This window comes from Seriola dumerili, unplaced genomic scaffold (assembly GCF_002260705.1).
Source record: "Seriola dumerili isolate Sdu_G_001 unplaced genomic scaffold, Sdu_1.0 BDQW01000003.1, whole genome shotgun sequence".
In the NCBI taxonomy this organism is placed as follows: Eukaryota; Metazoa; Chordata; class Actinopteri; order Carangiformes; family Carangidae; genus Seriola; species Seriola dumerili.
Window position 1 is genome coordinate 3436278 of NW_019174258.1, and position 16467 is coordinate 3452744.

The 16467-nt window shown below is 39.0% G+C and overlaps 1 protein-coding gene across 1 annotated transcript in view; it reads right to left on the reverse strand.

Moving 5' to 3' along the window:
- LOC111219088 (CUB and sushi domain-containing protein 1-like) overlaps nucleotides 1-16467 on the reverse strand; it is a 303797-nt gene that overhangs the window by 101856 nt on the left and 185474 nt on the right. Inside the window, exons 25-26 of the mRNA XM_022741679.1 lie at nucleotides 11874-12030; nucleotides 9062-9253 (exon numbers count right to left, since the gene is read on the reverse strand). Of these exons, the coding sequence (XP_022597400.1) occupies nucleotides 9062-9253; nucleotides 11874-12030 (349 nt within the window). The remainder of the gene's footprint in view (nucleotides 1-9061; nucleotides 9254-11873; nucleotides 12031-16467) is intronic.

Consider the following 16467-nt stretch of genomic DNA (forward strand, 5'->3'; position numbering starts at 1 on the left):
AATTTGTGTGGTCTGCCCCACTCTTATCCCCAAGATCCATTGATGAAAGATAAAACCAATTACTGAATAGCAATTAAATTAGCTAATTAACAACCAGGATTTCATCGCCACATATTAGTTCTTAGTTATTATATAAACCTCAATTTTATATTGGCTAGAAGAGAATTAATCTGAATTAATGCTACATAACAGGATTCTGAAGAAAACCGTTAGCCAAAGAAGTCAGAATGAGAAATTTAATATCTCACCCTGGGACCAGGCTCACTAAGTTACTGAAGAAAGAGCACCGGAGATCTGTGGTCAGTTTAGTGTCTCCCCGACAGTTTAGGAACCGAGGAGTATGGTAACAAAGCTGATGAGTTTTACTTCGATCGTCAGGTTAGTTATTATAACAGTTTAGTGAAAAATTGTCTTTGAGACACTAAGTTTGTGAAATGAATTAACACCAAGATGGATAATGAATAAGATACTATGAAATAATTAAAGTAAGTAATGACCAAAATCCATTTCCATCATTTAAGGGCTGTTGTCTTTAGAATAAGCCATTTTGTGAATAAGAGTTCAGTTTTGGTAATCATACGTGATACCAACTGCCTGTTGTTTCTCCATAGATTTATGAAAAAAAAGGAGCAGCGTTGCACAATTACGTGTAGCCCATTGGGTGTAGAGATTGACCTTTGCCGTTTGAGTCACTGGACACTAAGAAATCTCGGTTCACGAGTCCTTTCAAATCATGGCTGAAATCACTGTGATCCACTGTAGCAGCAAATCAATGCAGAGAGCATAGCCTGAGTAAGAAAAGTTAGGAAGGCAGGAGAACACACAGTGAAGGAGCGTGCTTACCTTGCACAGCTGATTATTCACCTGAGGCATCCACCACACCCACGATTCACAGCAACGACACAACACACAGGCACACAACACACACACACACACACACGACACATAACACATCTCACACGACATGACACACACACCACCACCACACATACAGCAGCACAGCACACAGCGCACACAAGCGACAACACACACAGCAGTACACAACACCAAAAGGTATAGCTATTTAAGCGACGCAACACAAGTTGCTAACACAAGCCGCACATAATCTCCAATTGCTCTGTAGTTCACGAACGTGGTACATCGTGTAGTAAACAAACATGCACACTCAAATTTCCAACAGAGTATAACTGTCACAACTTTTTCTAAGAGTGCATATTTCTAGTGCGTAAATATGCAGTCCAAGCACAGTCTCTCTATTCTTTCTCACATGTTTATTTGTTTCCCATTGTCCAACACATTTAAGAACAATAAAATATTCGTGCACTCGACTAAAACGTGGCGAATCAGAGAAGCCACTGTTTATTCCGATTGTGGGAATATGGTAAGGACTCCTTGTATTTACCTCCATGTGATTACTAAAGCAACCACCCACTCATGATTAAATCAAGGTCTGTGGATTGATGCAGCGAGCGGTTTTAAGGTATGATATTACGTAGCAAGTATGATTTTCATTTTGTCCGTCTTTCTTGTCCTCGTGTGTCCCTATGCTGCCCGCCCGCGCCGATATGGAATAAAGTATAGGTTCGTGTTCTGGAAAGATTGGTGATGAAATATGATGTTTTAATAGCATACATACAAACAGGTCTGTTTGGAATACTGTGAAAATATAACATACATGGTTCAGACTGTTGGAGTAGTAGATTCACTAAGGGCTGGGCTGTTCGTGGCAAGACATGTGTCTACTATTTATTTTGGCACAGCTTTGGCCAAAGATTTGGATCTATAATGTGTTCAGTGTGATCTGAAGCTTTTGATTAGATTGTTGAGTCTGACGTGTATAATGAGGATTCAAAGCAGTAAGCTAGATGGGTGACCTGTCTATCGTTTGCAGATTGAATGTTAAGGCCAAATAAGTGTGTTTCTTCAAAGCACTTTTATTGGTAATGGATAACGAATCAGAACATTCAGGATTTGAACGTGAAAGAATTATAGATCAAATCTTGGCCAGAGCCTGTGCCAAAATAATAGTAGGAACATGTTGCACGAAAGCCAGCCTTATGAATTACACTCCACAGTGAACATGTACATTATATTTTCACAATGATTCCAACAGATGTTGGTATGTATGTATAAAACATCATATTATACATCTTTCCAGAACAGAACTAATTTATTCCATATGGCCGGGGGGCAGATAGCGACACAAGAGGAAAGAAAGAGGACAAAATGAAATATACTGTGTAGTAATATCATACCTAAAACCGCTCGCTGAATCAATCCACAGACCGATTTAAAGTAATGAGGTGTGGTGGTTGCTTTAGTAAATCAACATGGAGGTGAAATATAAGGAGTTCATACCATATATCTAAGGAAATAAAAGTGTTTTGATTAGCACGTTAGTGAGTGCAAATATTTATTGTTTTAAAGTTGTGGACAATGGAAAAAAATAAACATGTGAGAAGAGATAGAGAGAGCTGTGTTGGATGCAAATATTTACGACTAGAATATGCATCTTAGAAAAAGTTGTGACAGTTATATCTGTTGAATTTGAGTGTGCAGTGTTGTTTATACAGATGTACAGTATGTGAACTACCAGAGCAATTGGAGATATGTGGGCTTGTGTTAGAATTGTGTTGGTAGTTAAATAGCTGATATTGTGTGTGTATGTGTGTTGTGTGTGTGGTGTGTGTGTGTGTTGTGTGGTGGTGGGTGTGTGTGTATGTGTGTTGGTATGTGTATGTGTGTGTGTGGTGTTGTGTGTGTGTGTGGGTTGTGTGTTGTGTGTGTGTGTGTATGGTGTTGTGTGGTGTGGTGCACGCTCAGGTGAATAATCAGCTGTGAAGGTTAAGAGCTCCTTCACTGGTGTTTCCTGCTTCCTAACTTTTCTACTCAGGTAGTTCTCTGATGATTTGCTGCTACAGTGGATCACAGTGACTTTAGCCAATGATTTGAAAAGGACAGTGAACAGAGATTTTTAGGTCCAGTGACTCAAACGGCAAAGGTCATCTCTACACCCAATGGACAGTATGTGTGCAGGCTGTCTTTCTTTTAATAATATATGGAGAAACAAACAAGCAGTGTGATCAGTATGATTAAAAAACTGAACTCTTATACAAAATGGTTATTTAAAGACAAAGCCCTTAAGATGAATGGAAATGGATTTTGGTTCATTACTTATTAATTCTATTATTAGTATTTATTATTATCATCTGTGTTAATTCATTTCACAAAATTAGTGTCTCAAAGAAATTTTTCACTAAACTGTTAATAAACTAACCTGAGAGAAGTAAAACTCATAGCTTTTGTTACCATACCTCCTGGTTTCTAAACTGTGGGAGACAACCTAAACTGAGCCACAGATCTCCGGTGGGCTTTTTCAGTACTTAGTGAGCCTGGTCCCAGGGTGAGATATTAAAATTCTCATGATTCTTTGGCTAAAGGTTTTTCAGAAATCCTGTTAAATGTAGCATTAATTCCAGATTAATTCTCTTCTAGCCAATATAAATGAGGTTTATACTAATAACTAAGAAACTATATGTGCGAATGAATCCTGAGTTTTAATTACAAATTAATTGCTAATTCAGTAATTGGTTTTTCTTTCATAAATGGATCTTGGGGATAGAGTGGGCAGACCACACAAATTGAGAGGAATCATGGTACATTTTTTGATTTTTTTCTGTCATTCAGGTTTCCACCGACATACGAATCTTGATATACTCACTGGAGAACTGTATAGAAAATCCTTGCTTGCTGGATGAGAAATAGTCTGAATCAAACTGCAGGTGAGTATGTTGAAAAGTCGAGTGGATATCTTCAGGTAGGGCTGGGCCCGACCATTCTTTCAACAGGATCCCCCCATCTGATGGCCCAGATGGACCATCCCAAACTCTCAGGATATCATGGCGATCTCAGTGTCAAAGACGGATGAAGTGTGAGGCTGAGAAAAACAAGAAAATACACAGGAGATCAGAGATTAGGTACAAACATTAACCACTGCTTTGTTTTAGTCAGCAGATTCACCAAAGAGCATGTCAACTGAAAATAAAATGAAGCAGAGCAGAGAGCAGACAGATCACTCTAGCACACACACAGACACACACATAAATATCAGCAGTAGCCATAATGTGTGTGAGAAACACGACGTGGCATAAGACTAATGGTGATTGTACTCTCCAACACAGCGAGTGCCTTTGACAGTGAGCGTTTATCTCTAATTAGTGAATATATTATTACCTGACAGTTTTTGTGAGTGTTTGCCTCAATAGTGCATATAGAGTTAAAGTTGTTGTTAGATGGGAAATCATGCTATAAAGTCCATTATTGTAATGTAAAACCAAAAACACTCAACCACAACTGTAGGCCATGATCATGTTCACAGGGGATTCTGTGTGCTTCATAGTGTCACCTGAGTAGTCTTGCCTGTATCAGCCTTCTTAGTCAGGTACAGTGGAGTGTTGTGCATAAGGAGCAGGATAGCCTGGAGACAGAATCCGTCCAGACACTGCTCCAGTTATGTGACCTCCACACTCCGGCTACAGAGACACGAGACGAAGGGATTCAAAACATCAATGGGAAAAAAATACACATATTTTGTCTTCTTGTTTTAGCTTAACCTATTGTATAATTTATAGGTTTATTGTCTATTGCTTCCATCTGTATTAAGGAGCATGGATATCTTCACAACCCTAGTTACATAATCTTCATATTTAGCTGGAAAGAGCAAACAGAAAACATAAGGGCATTTTCCAAGGCACAGGATGAAGCCATATACTGAAGGATTACTGGGGGTTACTATGAATTATAAACTGCAGCAGATATTAGTTGTGAACTGTAGCCCTCCTCAGCCATATAGCCCACACTTCTCAATCACAAAAGACATTTGAAGTGTATTGAAGAATACGAGTCATCACACTAACTTCTTATGAGGTGGACCAAACAAAGGCCAATGCATCTTACAAAGAGAAAATCTTACACCAGTTCACCTGCGACGGTCACAGTGAATCAGTGAAGCCGAAAGTGATAACCCTGTTTAGCACATATATGTGACAAGATATGCTAATAATTCTGCGGATTAGTAGTTCTGGCACTCTCTGTTTAGATGATTAGTCCATGTTCATCTGTTTACTGTGGCACTCTCAATTAGAGGTCTTCACACAGCAGTGTGACTTGATTCTGAGGAACCAAAACCTGACTCGTGACCTGAAATCTCAAATTATACTCTATCTAATGGGATCCAGTAGGGTCTTGTTTTACTGCCACAGCTCTAAGATCTTTGTGTCCTTTAATATCCAGGCATCCGGCGATATTTCAGGATTATCAGTAACCTATGTAAAAAATGAATGCCATTAAATAACAATTACTTTTTGGAATTAGAATAATGAATATTAGCTTGGTTGGAAATTATCATTGTCTGTCTGTTACCCAGTTAGCTGCAGAATGTTGGTGAAGGAGAAAATAACATTTTTCAATTATTCATAAAAATTAGTCTTTGATGCATGTAAACAAATCATTCTCAGAATTAGTTTCTGTGACTTTACATTTATTCTAAGGGAATTATATACTGCTGATTGTTCAACAGAGCCTCATGCTGCTGCCCGTGATGGTGAATTGGGTCTTCTTATCTTTGGGTATATTGTGATTGGGTCTGACAGTGCTCAGGTCCCCATGGGTATCCAGTGTTTTGAAAAAACAATTGATGCATGCCAGGGTCAAGTAGACGTTCCATCATTTTGGATCGGGTCAGACATTTGGGATCCGTGAAGACCTCTATTCTCAAATACAACCAGATTTCTTGTATCATATTTTCTGGTTTCTTTCCAGCCATATTAACATTTCAATTCATCTCTGTAAGAGGCGGCTCTTCTACTTTGCTGTAAATTACTCTGAGGTGTGAAGGTTGAGTTAAATGAGAATCGTTTAGAAAGGCGTTGATCATTAAATCAACCTTAATTATCCAAGCTCCTGCTATACACTTTCAAGGTTAGTGAGTAACTTTGATGGCTGTTTTCCCATAAGGATTTCTCTATAGTGTGCAAAGTTCAAGAAAAAAACACTGTTTAATGCACAAGAGAGAACGGCTTTTTGTGTTATTTTATATTGTTTTCAGAGGTGAGGAAACAGGAGATAGCAGGAGGCAGGGGAAAAGGCTGGGAACAGATTTAAACTCATCATGGTAGTACATGGTACACCATGGTAGCCCACTGAGCCAGCAGATCGCTGCGATTAGAAAACAGTTTGGTACAGAGAAGGTTTATATCTGTGTGTGCATTGCGTGTTTGTGTGAGTTAAGAGAACACCATTAACACAGCTCTGCAATCTACAATAACATGACAACCAACTGCTGTTGCATTACCCTAGGCAGAATGCACGCAAATACACGCTCACTTGTAAAACATAAACACAAAGGGAGAAACAGATAACCACACACAAGTAACAACACAGGCCAGAAAAATACTTGAAAACACTTATGCAATTACGCCGCAGCAACAGTTTAACCAGTTGTTTCTATCCCTGGGGATAGAAAGAAAGAAAAGAAAGAGAGAAAAACAAAAGAGATTATTTAGCAAGCCTGAGCCACTGAGAACTGCAATTTCCCAAGACAGAAAAAGAAAGAGAGAATAACAGACACACATATAGAGTGAAGATAGACAGGTGTACTGTATGAATAGAGGAGGAGAGGAGAATGAGAGAAAGAGTCCCACAGAGGTATACCACCGCTCGTTTTGACTCAGTGTGGAGAAAGAGGGAAAGACTGTATAGAAACAGGCCTGAGGCAAAGCCATCTCCTCGCCTCCATGCAATCACACACAGATATGGGCCAAGACAGACTGACGGGGACGGAGACATTCAGAAAGACAAACACTCCAACAAACAGACAAAGGAGGAAGATACAAATGTAGCTATAGAGGTAGTTAGCCCAGCGGCTCTGTCAGCAAGTACTCTCCTGGTTGCTGGCTTACCTAAAATAAGGGCAGTGACAGAGCAGCTACAAATTAATGACTGACAGACTGCGGAGGCACGCACTCACTCATACACTCATACTCACACACACACACACACACATCCAGCCAAAAGCACATACTCATTCTCATCACACACACACACACACACCACACACAACACACACAACACACACACACACACACACACCACCACACACACACACACACCACCACACACATTCTTTTGAGTTGCCATTAGCAACTACATGAGGCCATGTCCCACCTCAGAGAGCTCAGGTGTTTTGGCAGGTTAAAAAGACACAAGGTTTGGCTCTGCTGTAGGGAATTCCAAATGAACAAGTGCCAAGTGCCCACATCTAACCAAAAAGGTAGAAATACTTAAAGGGAAAGTGGTTCAGTTTGTAAAATATGCAAAGCCACAAAATATTTATGGACAAGCAGGAATTATGGACAATAAAAATTGTGAATTTGCTTTAGGGATTTCAACATCAAGTTCATGCTTCACTGGTGGTTGCTGAATGACAATATGGAATCAGAAAGCCCAGCTTTATATGTTGAAGCTAAAACACAAAATGACTTTCACGGGTTCATAAAAATTGCCATGTCAAAGCACTTGATTCGTTTGGCATACTCCTCTCTGACCTAATTAAGAGCTATAACTAAAGCTAAATCTGCCCCTGGCAGCTTATCTACCTCAAAACCTGGAAATATTCAAATATGTTCTAGATATGCCAAATGAGAAACCTTTATTTTGTAATTTTCACTGTGTGAAAATTAAAACCTGATATTGTGTGGAGTGCACAGCAGCAGTCATGATGATTATTATATTGGGCTTCCTTCAAACTATATTAATTTACTCCACTTTATGGCCTTAAAACTACAAATTGATATACTTTGATACAACTTAATGGTTGTTTTATGTCACTTTTTTGTGATTTTACATGCTATTCATATGAGAACCAGCTGGTTGTATTTTTTGAAATTACAATAAATTGTTGCTTTTGTCATCAATATCTGTTGAAGACAGAGTCAAAATTATGTGAAATCTGACTCTTAATCCCAAAAAACAAAAAATTATTTTTATCATAATTAGTCATCCTATCACAGTTGATGTGGGTAAACTGTTTTAGATGAGAAAAGTTTAATTACTCAAGGTGGAATTATTCCCACTACTGTAATTATATTCACATAAAAGGCAAGGGAAATTAAAAAATAAGAACATCTGAAAGTAAGACAGTCATCAATTTTGGGCTGTACCAGTAAAGTACATGTTGGTGTACTTTCACTTCAGTCTGTGTTGTCGAGTTTCTACAAAGATTCACTCTTGTCATGCAGGTCTTTAGTGGCGTGATATCTGTGTGTAGTTCAATTTCATCTTAAAGTTATTCAAGAAGCAACAATTCCAGATGAGTCAATATTGTTTTTACATCACATCACATTCTGGCATCTGAAAAAAGTCTCTCCTGATAGAATATTCTATTTATCTGTTTGTGCATGCTGAGAATAGAACAGAAAGCTACAGCTTCTGTCAAAGTCCTTGGCATAAAATACTGTGCACACCTTCAGGGTACAAGAAAGTAGTCTGGCTTACATTATAAATTTATCCAAGTTCAATTCAGACAGTCATCGCCTATTTTTGCACCTTAACCATGTCATGCTTAAAATACATAGAAGCCTGGTGCACTAAAATCTCATACCCAGTGACATCCTGCTGTCCAAGTGCAGATGCACAGGCTGTTCTTACGCTCAGAGGCGTATTAGTACCACTACAAATATTTCCCACAGAGTGGTGAATCAGTCCCCATGCCCACTTTTCAAAGTATTCATCTGAATTGACTCAATCACTTGTTCACTCACTCTCGTTTGAATCATCATGCTCTTGGTGGGGCTCAGAAACAGACAGGGGTTGTTTTGACTGCTTTTTCTCCCTGCTTTATTTCTCATTATGTATGACTTTGGATAAACAAACTCAGTATGAAAAAAAACTCACCCACAGGTTAGTAATTCAGAACTTGTAGAACTTGTAGTAATTCAGAACTTGTAGTTCTGAATTATTAATATACATACAATAGAGCTTACACACATAATGACATACTGACCGATACAGGAAGGAAGTGGTTTGTCCCAGACACGTCTGTCCCCGCTAAGACAGGTCAGTGTACTGCTGCCATGGAGACTATATCCAGGGTTGCAGGAGTACAGGACAAAAGTGTTGGCATAATGACCGTCGTCCTGGATCTTATAGCCATAACTAGGGACACCTGGCTCCTCACAGCGTACTAAGTCAAAACCTAGAAAGAGAAATATAGACACATGTAGTGGGAAACACACACACACACACACACACACACACACACACACACACACACACACACACACACACACACACACACACAGATTAGTTTATCCTGTCCATGCAGTAAGACAACATTGAATAAATGAACGGGATGATTCAGAGCTGTTTTGGACAAGATGACATAAGGTCATACTATTCTTCTCCTGAATCCCACTAGTTCTGCAGAAAATTTGAACACTCACTGTTAATGCTGAAGTACGATGTGACAGCTGCAGTGAAAGCTACTGGACATTTCTAGAGATTCTACTCCTCTATGCTTGTGTCTATGATATTTTTTAAAATGTATGGGCTTCTGCCATTTCTGAAAGATATAATGATGTGTAGTGTGCAGCAGCAGTGGTTCCTATATGAAACTGTGAAAAACATCAAATGACAATTTCACATCCCACACAAACACAAATATACTGTACACTTGAATGAGCACACTGCAAGGGATGTCTGTGTGTTTTGAAGATAACAAAGACCAAGGAAGTTTCCCACCTCCAAGACAGATGGATAAACTAGAATTACTGCCTTGAAGATGTATTCCTCTGCCAAGCAGTTAAGTTCCAGTTTAAATCCATGTCTGTCCAGACCCTGGATTAGACGACTCACCCATTCAAGTGAATGGGAAAGTGGTCTCAGACTTTTGGACCCCAGGGATCAAATGTATTCGCAGAACATTAAGATGTCACAGTGAAGTTGACCTTTTGCATATAAAATGTCATCACACACAAACACACACACACATTTATGTGAAATGTTGTCATAATTAGCATATGAATTCTTGAGTTCTGGCCAAAAACATGCTTTGTGAGGTCACAGTGACCTTAACCTTTGACCTCTGAGCACCAATATCATCAAAATCAGTTCATCCTTGAGTCCAATTGAACGCTTGTGCCAAATTTGACGATATCCCCCCAAGGTGTTCCTGAGATATTCACAAGAACCACATATACTGAATGTATAGTAACATCCATGGACTATGACACAATAATACAAAGAAAGTTTGTAAGATTGTCCCTCATGCTCTTCAACTAGGAGTCAGAGATTTTATGTTATTCAAATAAATTGAATGATATGTCAAATGTTCTTGTGATCAATTGAGCTTTTAATATTTCTGAATAGAATCAGGAGACTAAATCATACGCATTGTCCAATCACAATTTACTCTGTAACGCCTTTTACACAGCCAGTAACTTTCTAAGGGAGCAGTCACCAGTTTTTTGAGGTGTGTGTACAACTATCTCTCCCTTGCTACATCCATTTCAGTAAAACAGATGCATCTCACTTCTGTCAACCTTTCTAGTTAATATCTTGAACAGATGTTTGAATCCTTATTACTCTATTAAAACTGCTCTAACACTGTGCACTATTAAAGCTGTTTTATCAGTCCCTGACCCTACTTAAGAAACCATCACTGCCTCTCTCGATCAGATGCTTCTCTCTTCTTTCTCCTGTTTAAACCTTCTATCAATCTCTCTTATCTATCCATCACCTCATCCATTGTAGCAGAACTTTGCAGAAGATGTCACCTTATCCAGTTTAATGACTTGCAGATTAACGGCTGTCTAATGGTTTAGCTGACATACCGTGCATCCATCTAGAATCTATATACCATCTACCTTCATCCGTTTGTCCCTCCGTCCAGCCGCTCTTCCACTCCAGATGTGTCACTTTCTCACCTTCTTTTAATGACTTGCAGATAAATGCTCCTCTAATAGCCTCTTTGACTTACACAGCAGCTGGTCTTGCCTTCTTAACAGACTCTCTTTGAAGCCATTAAGGTGTGTGGGTGTGTGTATGTGTGTGTGTGTGTGTGTGTGTGTGTGTGTGTGTGTGTGTGTGTGTGTGTGTGTGACATAGAAAGAGAGGGAGCGAGAGAGTGAGAGAGGGAAAGAGAGAGAGTGTGTATAAGAGAGAGAGAGAGAGAGAGAGAGAGAGAGGGAGAGAGAGAGAGAGAGAGGGGATGAGAGGGAATGAGAGAGAAAGAGAGAGGGCTGTATCTGTGCATCTGTATGTGTTTCAAGTATTCACATGCTCATTTCCATTCCCTGTACGCTTGGTAAACTACTGTTGCACTTTGGTCTCCACCTTCATCAGAAATTTTTTAAACTGACTGTTGGCCTCCTTTCAGCTGTCAGAAGTGAATGAAATAGCTTGGTTATTTGCTGACAGAGAAAGACTCTAAAGTCTTTGTAGTACATGACACATATTTTGGTCTGGTATGTAGCACTCAAAATTCACTTGACTGAGGCACAGGGCAGACGCAGGGTATATCCATGAGTACAATCTAACACAATCACTACCACTCTACTTTTCAATTAAAACATCTCCTTACAAGTAGCTTCATGATGAGCTACTCAGATTTTAGGAAATTACTGTTGTGTGTGTGCATGTGAAAAAGTGTGTGTGCATCTATGTGTGCATCTGTGTGTATGTGTTATAGAGAGATTGAGAGAGTGTGTGTGAACTTGAACAAACCCTCTACAACAATATAGAAAGAAAACAATCTATATTGCTGCCCAGTTTCCAATCAGTTCATCCAAAGTTATAATTTCTCAATGATAACTCACTTGTATATGTGAGGCGAAAGCCCTGATTGGTTCCAGAGGCGTTGCTGTTGAACTCCAGCCACAAGTGATTGGACGTACTATTGATGACATGACCCACCATGGCATCATGTGTGAAGTTTCCAAGGAGACGGGATGAGGTGTTCTCTCCATCATATACCTGTAAATCAACACACAGGAACAGGAACGCAGATCATGAATAAAAAAATGAATTAAAAGAGTTTGTGTGGTTTTGTAGAGGTTTATATGAGCACAAATCTACCAATGTAAGTAATGAGAATATCACAGAACATGGGTGCACAGTGCACTACTAACCTGGTCTGGAATACTGGATGCAAAACTTGCAGCGTACTGCTATATTGCCTCTGCTGTGACTCACCAAAATACCAAACAATGCAAATGTGGCAAAAAACCTCACTGAGCCTCAGGAAAAAGCCACTTTTCTCAGCTTTGTATCAGTGTGGATTTTGTGAAGCACCACAAAGATAGAGCCTCAAACATCACATGAAAGTTGCTGAAGTCACAAGTGAGTTGTTACGGGGGTCTATAACAGTCAGCAGAACTGATGAAGCCTCCCCTTTTTATGCTAAACCGTCAAGATTTTTATGCAAAAAGAGAGTAAAGAAACAAAAAGTTGAGGGCTTTCATGGTGGGTAAATAAATTGGTTACCTTACTTGAAATGATGTTTGCCACAGTTAAATGTGGTGGAATGAGACTGCTGTACAAACTTATTTGCAGTTTTAGCAATTTAATCGTTGTCTAGCACCTGTGGGAAGCAGGAGATTCGAGTATCACTTTAATTTGAGCATTGGCAGAGAGGATATTGCAGCCCTCGATGAAAAATAAAAAGTAGCTTATTCACAGTTGAGGATGTCTCCAGCTGTGATAAGTGTTCCAAATTTTTGTTTATATTTTGAAAAGTTATGTTTCTAGAGAATGGTCAACAGAGGAAATCACAGAGTAATACAGTGTGTTTCCTTGAAACAATCAGTAAAAGCTAGAAGCCGCAGTATGCATGTTCTCTACTGATAACTAAATACTGTTCAAAACAGCAAGTCAATGTGTGAGTATGATGTGGTTTGTGATGCTGCATATTAGGGGAGATGAAAATAGCAGGAGAGTGAAAAGAAGGAAATGAGGCCAGGGTTACATCTAGATATAAATTTGATTTTCACAGCATAACTGCATCACTGGACTAGTTTCGTATTGCAGGACTGAGTTTGTATTTCCTTTGTTGATCAGTTTTTTCTCTATTCCATTTGAAAGAATTATGAAATTGATGAAAATGATAGCATTTTTGGCTCTCTTGACGCGAGCTTACTTTTTGATCTCCTAGCAATTTTTTCCTTCTCATCGTTTGCATTGTGATTATGAACCTGTTGCTGGCAACACAAACAATAGACAAAACAGCTAGAAGTCATTTATTTCAAATGAGTGCTATGAGACAAGGAGATACGGAGGGTAGAGTACTGGCTGCCAGAAAGATCTTTCCAACTTGGCAACAAATGACACAGTGTAACAGCATCCAGCTGAAGGGTTGATGTGCACACATCACTACTGCAGCACATGCAGTTACAAAATGTACCCTTGCTATGTTCTAAGTACTTTTGTTTTCTCCAAAACATGACTTAATACACAGTTTTGTTGCTAGCTCTGTTAACACATTACATTTGTTGTTTGGAACGAAAGTAAGCTAACATAAATACAACAAAGAGAACTGTGCGATTAACAAATGGAAGCTGTGTACCTTGCCATATTTTGGCATATTTTATTGAGGGCATTGTTTGCAACATCCTGAGAGAGCAAAAGCAGAGTAGAGGATTATGCAACAGATTTCTGGATGATGTTTAAAATTTTAAGGGAAATTTATCAAGCGTAAGTTAAGTATTTGATACTATGACTGGCTTGTTTTGGAGTTCACTTTCTGTCTTCTTGTCATTCTTGAATGCAGCTTTAATGTGACCAGTAGGGATATAATAGTTTGGGAAGTGCTGTCTACTTTTGATGGCAGTTTGAAGGGGCGAATTAGTACTCTGAAGTACCCCATAATACTACCTCACAGCTGGGATATAAATGTGAACTGCTCATGCTTATATTTGGCAGCCAGGGACATTTCCACAGATTGGAGGTGACAGGTTTGCAGGTGGCAGGAACGCCAAAGAAAAAAGGGCTAAGGCGATGTACTGTTTTTTCTCTACAAGTATTGCCAGTGAGAGGAGACACCTCCACATGAAGCCAAAGCAGGAGCTACAGTGTGTTGAGTGTGAGGTTATGATGGAAAACATAAATTTGAGGATAAAATGACATGGGAAAGGACATAGTGAAAATGAGCAAAAGTTTAAAAAAAATAAGAGCAATATCACAGCATCTGTAACATTATTCCCCTAAATTATATTTTTCTTCCCTCTCCCTGCCTCCCCACATCCCTCTCGTCACATAAGTGTCACCCTGTTTTGCATCTCGCTGTCTGTCTTTCTTTCTTTCTGTTTGTCTAATGCTTTCTCTCTATCCTTTTCTCCTGCTCTCTGTTTCAGTAAAACTCGATATGGTTAATGAAAAGCCCTGCGGCTCATAAATCAACATGTCACCATCTACCACCCCTCTCTGTCTGTTTGACTCTTTCTCTCTCTCACTTGTTCTCCTACAGTGTCTACTATCATAACAATTCTTGCACAACCCCAATTTGTTTCTTTCTCACCCTCTCTTTCTTTCTTCTTCGGGGCTGGTGTACATCTGAGTAAATATGATCAAGCACTGTATTAGTTCGAATTTTTAGGGGAAATGAACTTGGTTAGCCCTTTCTAGGGAAAGCGGTTGTAATGAGGTGGTTCATATGTTACAGGATATTTTAGCTCAAAGCAAGCTGGAACTGTGAAACAAATGGTTTTCATTCAGAGTGTTCAGCTGCAGCAACAGACATCACCTCCGTTGCTGTTAGCCTGGGGAACAGCATACTAATTGTTAGCCTAAGTGGCACTTTGGGGCTTTCCTTCCAGTTCATTATAGTTTGCACTGTGCTTTCATAATTAACAGACATGTTGTACATCTCTAGCCATTGACCTTAATAAATGCTCAATACCATCATATAGGAAGACCATAGTACAGATAATTTCATCACATCATGCACCCACTGTCATTCAGTTTTGGATGAAATGCCTCTTATACACAAGTTACAAAAACTGTTGGGCTTCTGACAATGGGGAGACAATTATTCTTGGGGGAAAAATAGTGAACCACGTGTTGAAGTTTGGGTTGAGAGTTTAACAAGCGAAAAGTATACATTATCTCTGCTATTATCTATTATCTACTATTATCTATACTTAAAAGTATGTATATTCAGGTGAACATTTAAGTGCTCAGACCATCTTGTCACTTTACAATCCAACTGCACTGTAGCATCCAGTCTGACCTAAGGAAGTAACGCTGATCAGAGGGCGTATTATAACCTCTTATATTGTAAAAGCTCCTATAATCATTACAGCTGTCTGTGCAGCACAACAACCAAGCTAATCCAATTCCTGCATGTGTTCAATAACATATACTTCAGACAGTAATGATCATGTCTAACTAACATGGTCCAACATGTGTTGAATTATTGTCATAGTATTTTGTATTGTACCGTCTGTACATCATACATACACTACACCACTGTATTGGAATAAACTGCACATTGAAACACCTACATTTAATTTAATTTATAAAGTTATTCATTATCAGTACTTTGGATCCAAAGTACTAAATTGAAGCCAAAAATCTAATATTGTTGTATGCCCTGAATGAACATGATGTGTCATTCTTGTAATCAGTCTTCAGGCCTATGGTTTTTGACTGATACGTTAGAGTCCAAAGTATCCTCATTAACTTTTGCGATCTCTAGTCACTAGTCACATTCTGCTCCTCTGTTCCTGTTATTTTCTGATAAAGAATCAATTTATTACAGTAAATACCATGTCAAATGCCTTGTGAAGACCAGAGTCATCATTTTAAAAAGAACAAATGTCTTTTTCTGCTCTCCAGTCTTGGTTATTGCAGCGTCATCCTCTCGAATATACATGTAATATTTAAGCATGTTTATGTCTGTATGACACTTTCCTCTCTTTAAGGGGATTTTCTTTTTTAATACTTATTCCACTGAGAACATGTCCACCTTTTACAATGATGTTGAGTGTTTCTAAAAGTCAGAGAGAAACCTGCTAACACAATCTAACCACAGACAGGCTCAGCCAATGCTTTAGGCCTAATACTGATAATACACTCTAACCACATACTGGCTTAACCATGCCCTCAGGCCTAATACCGCTAAGAGACATTGTGAATAGAAACAGTTTTAGAAGATGTGTGTAGGACAGCATCAAGACTGTAAAACAGCTCACACAGCTGCTCCTAACTGACACTGAAGTGGGCACACGCACTTGAGAGAGGACTTATGAGGAATTAGAAGCCTAGGGAACATCTGTAATTCTCTCTGTAGTTCAGACATACACAAGTATGCACATTTAAGTTTATTCTATGTAAACACTTCAGTAAATTCCTGATACATGCAAAGGGACAACTCAAAGTCCATGATAACATATTGCAGATCAAACTCTGGCTCAA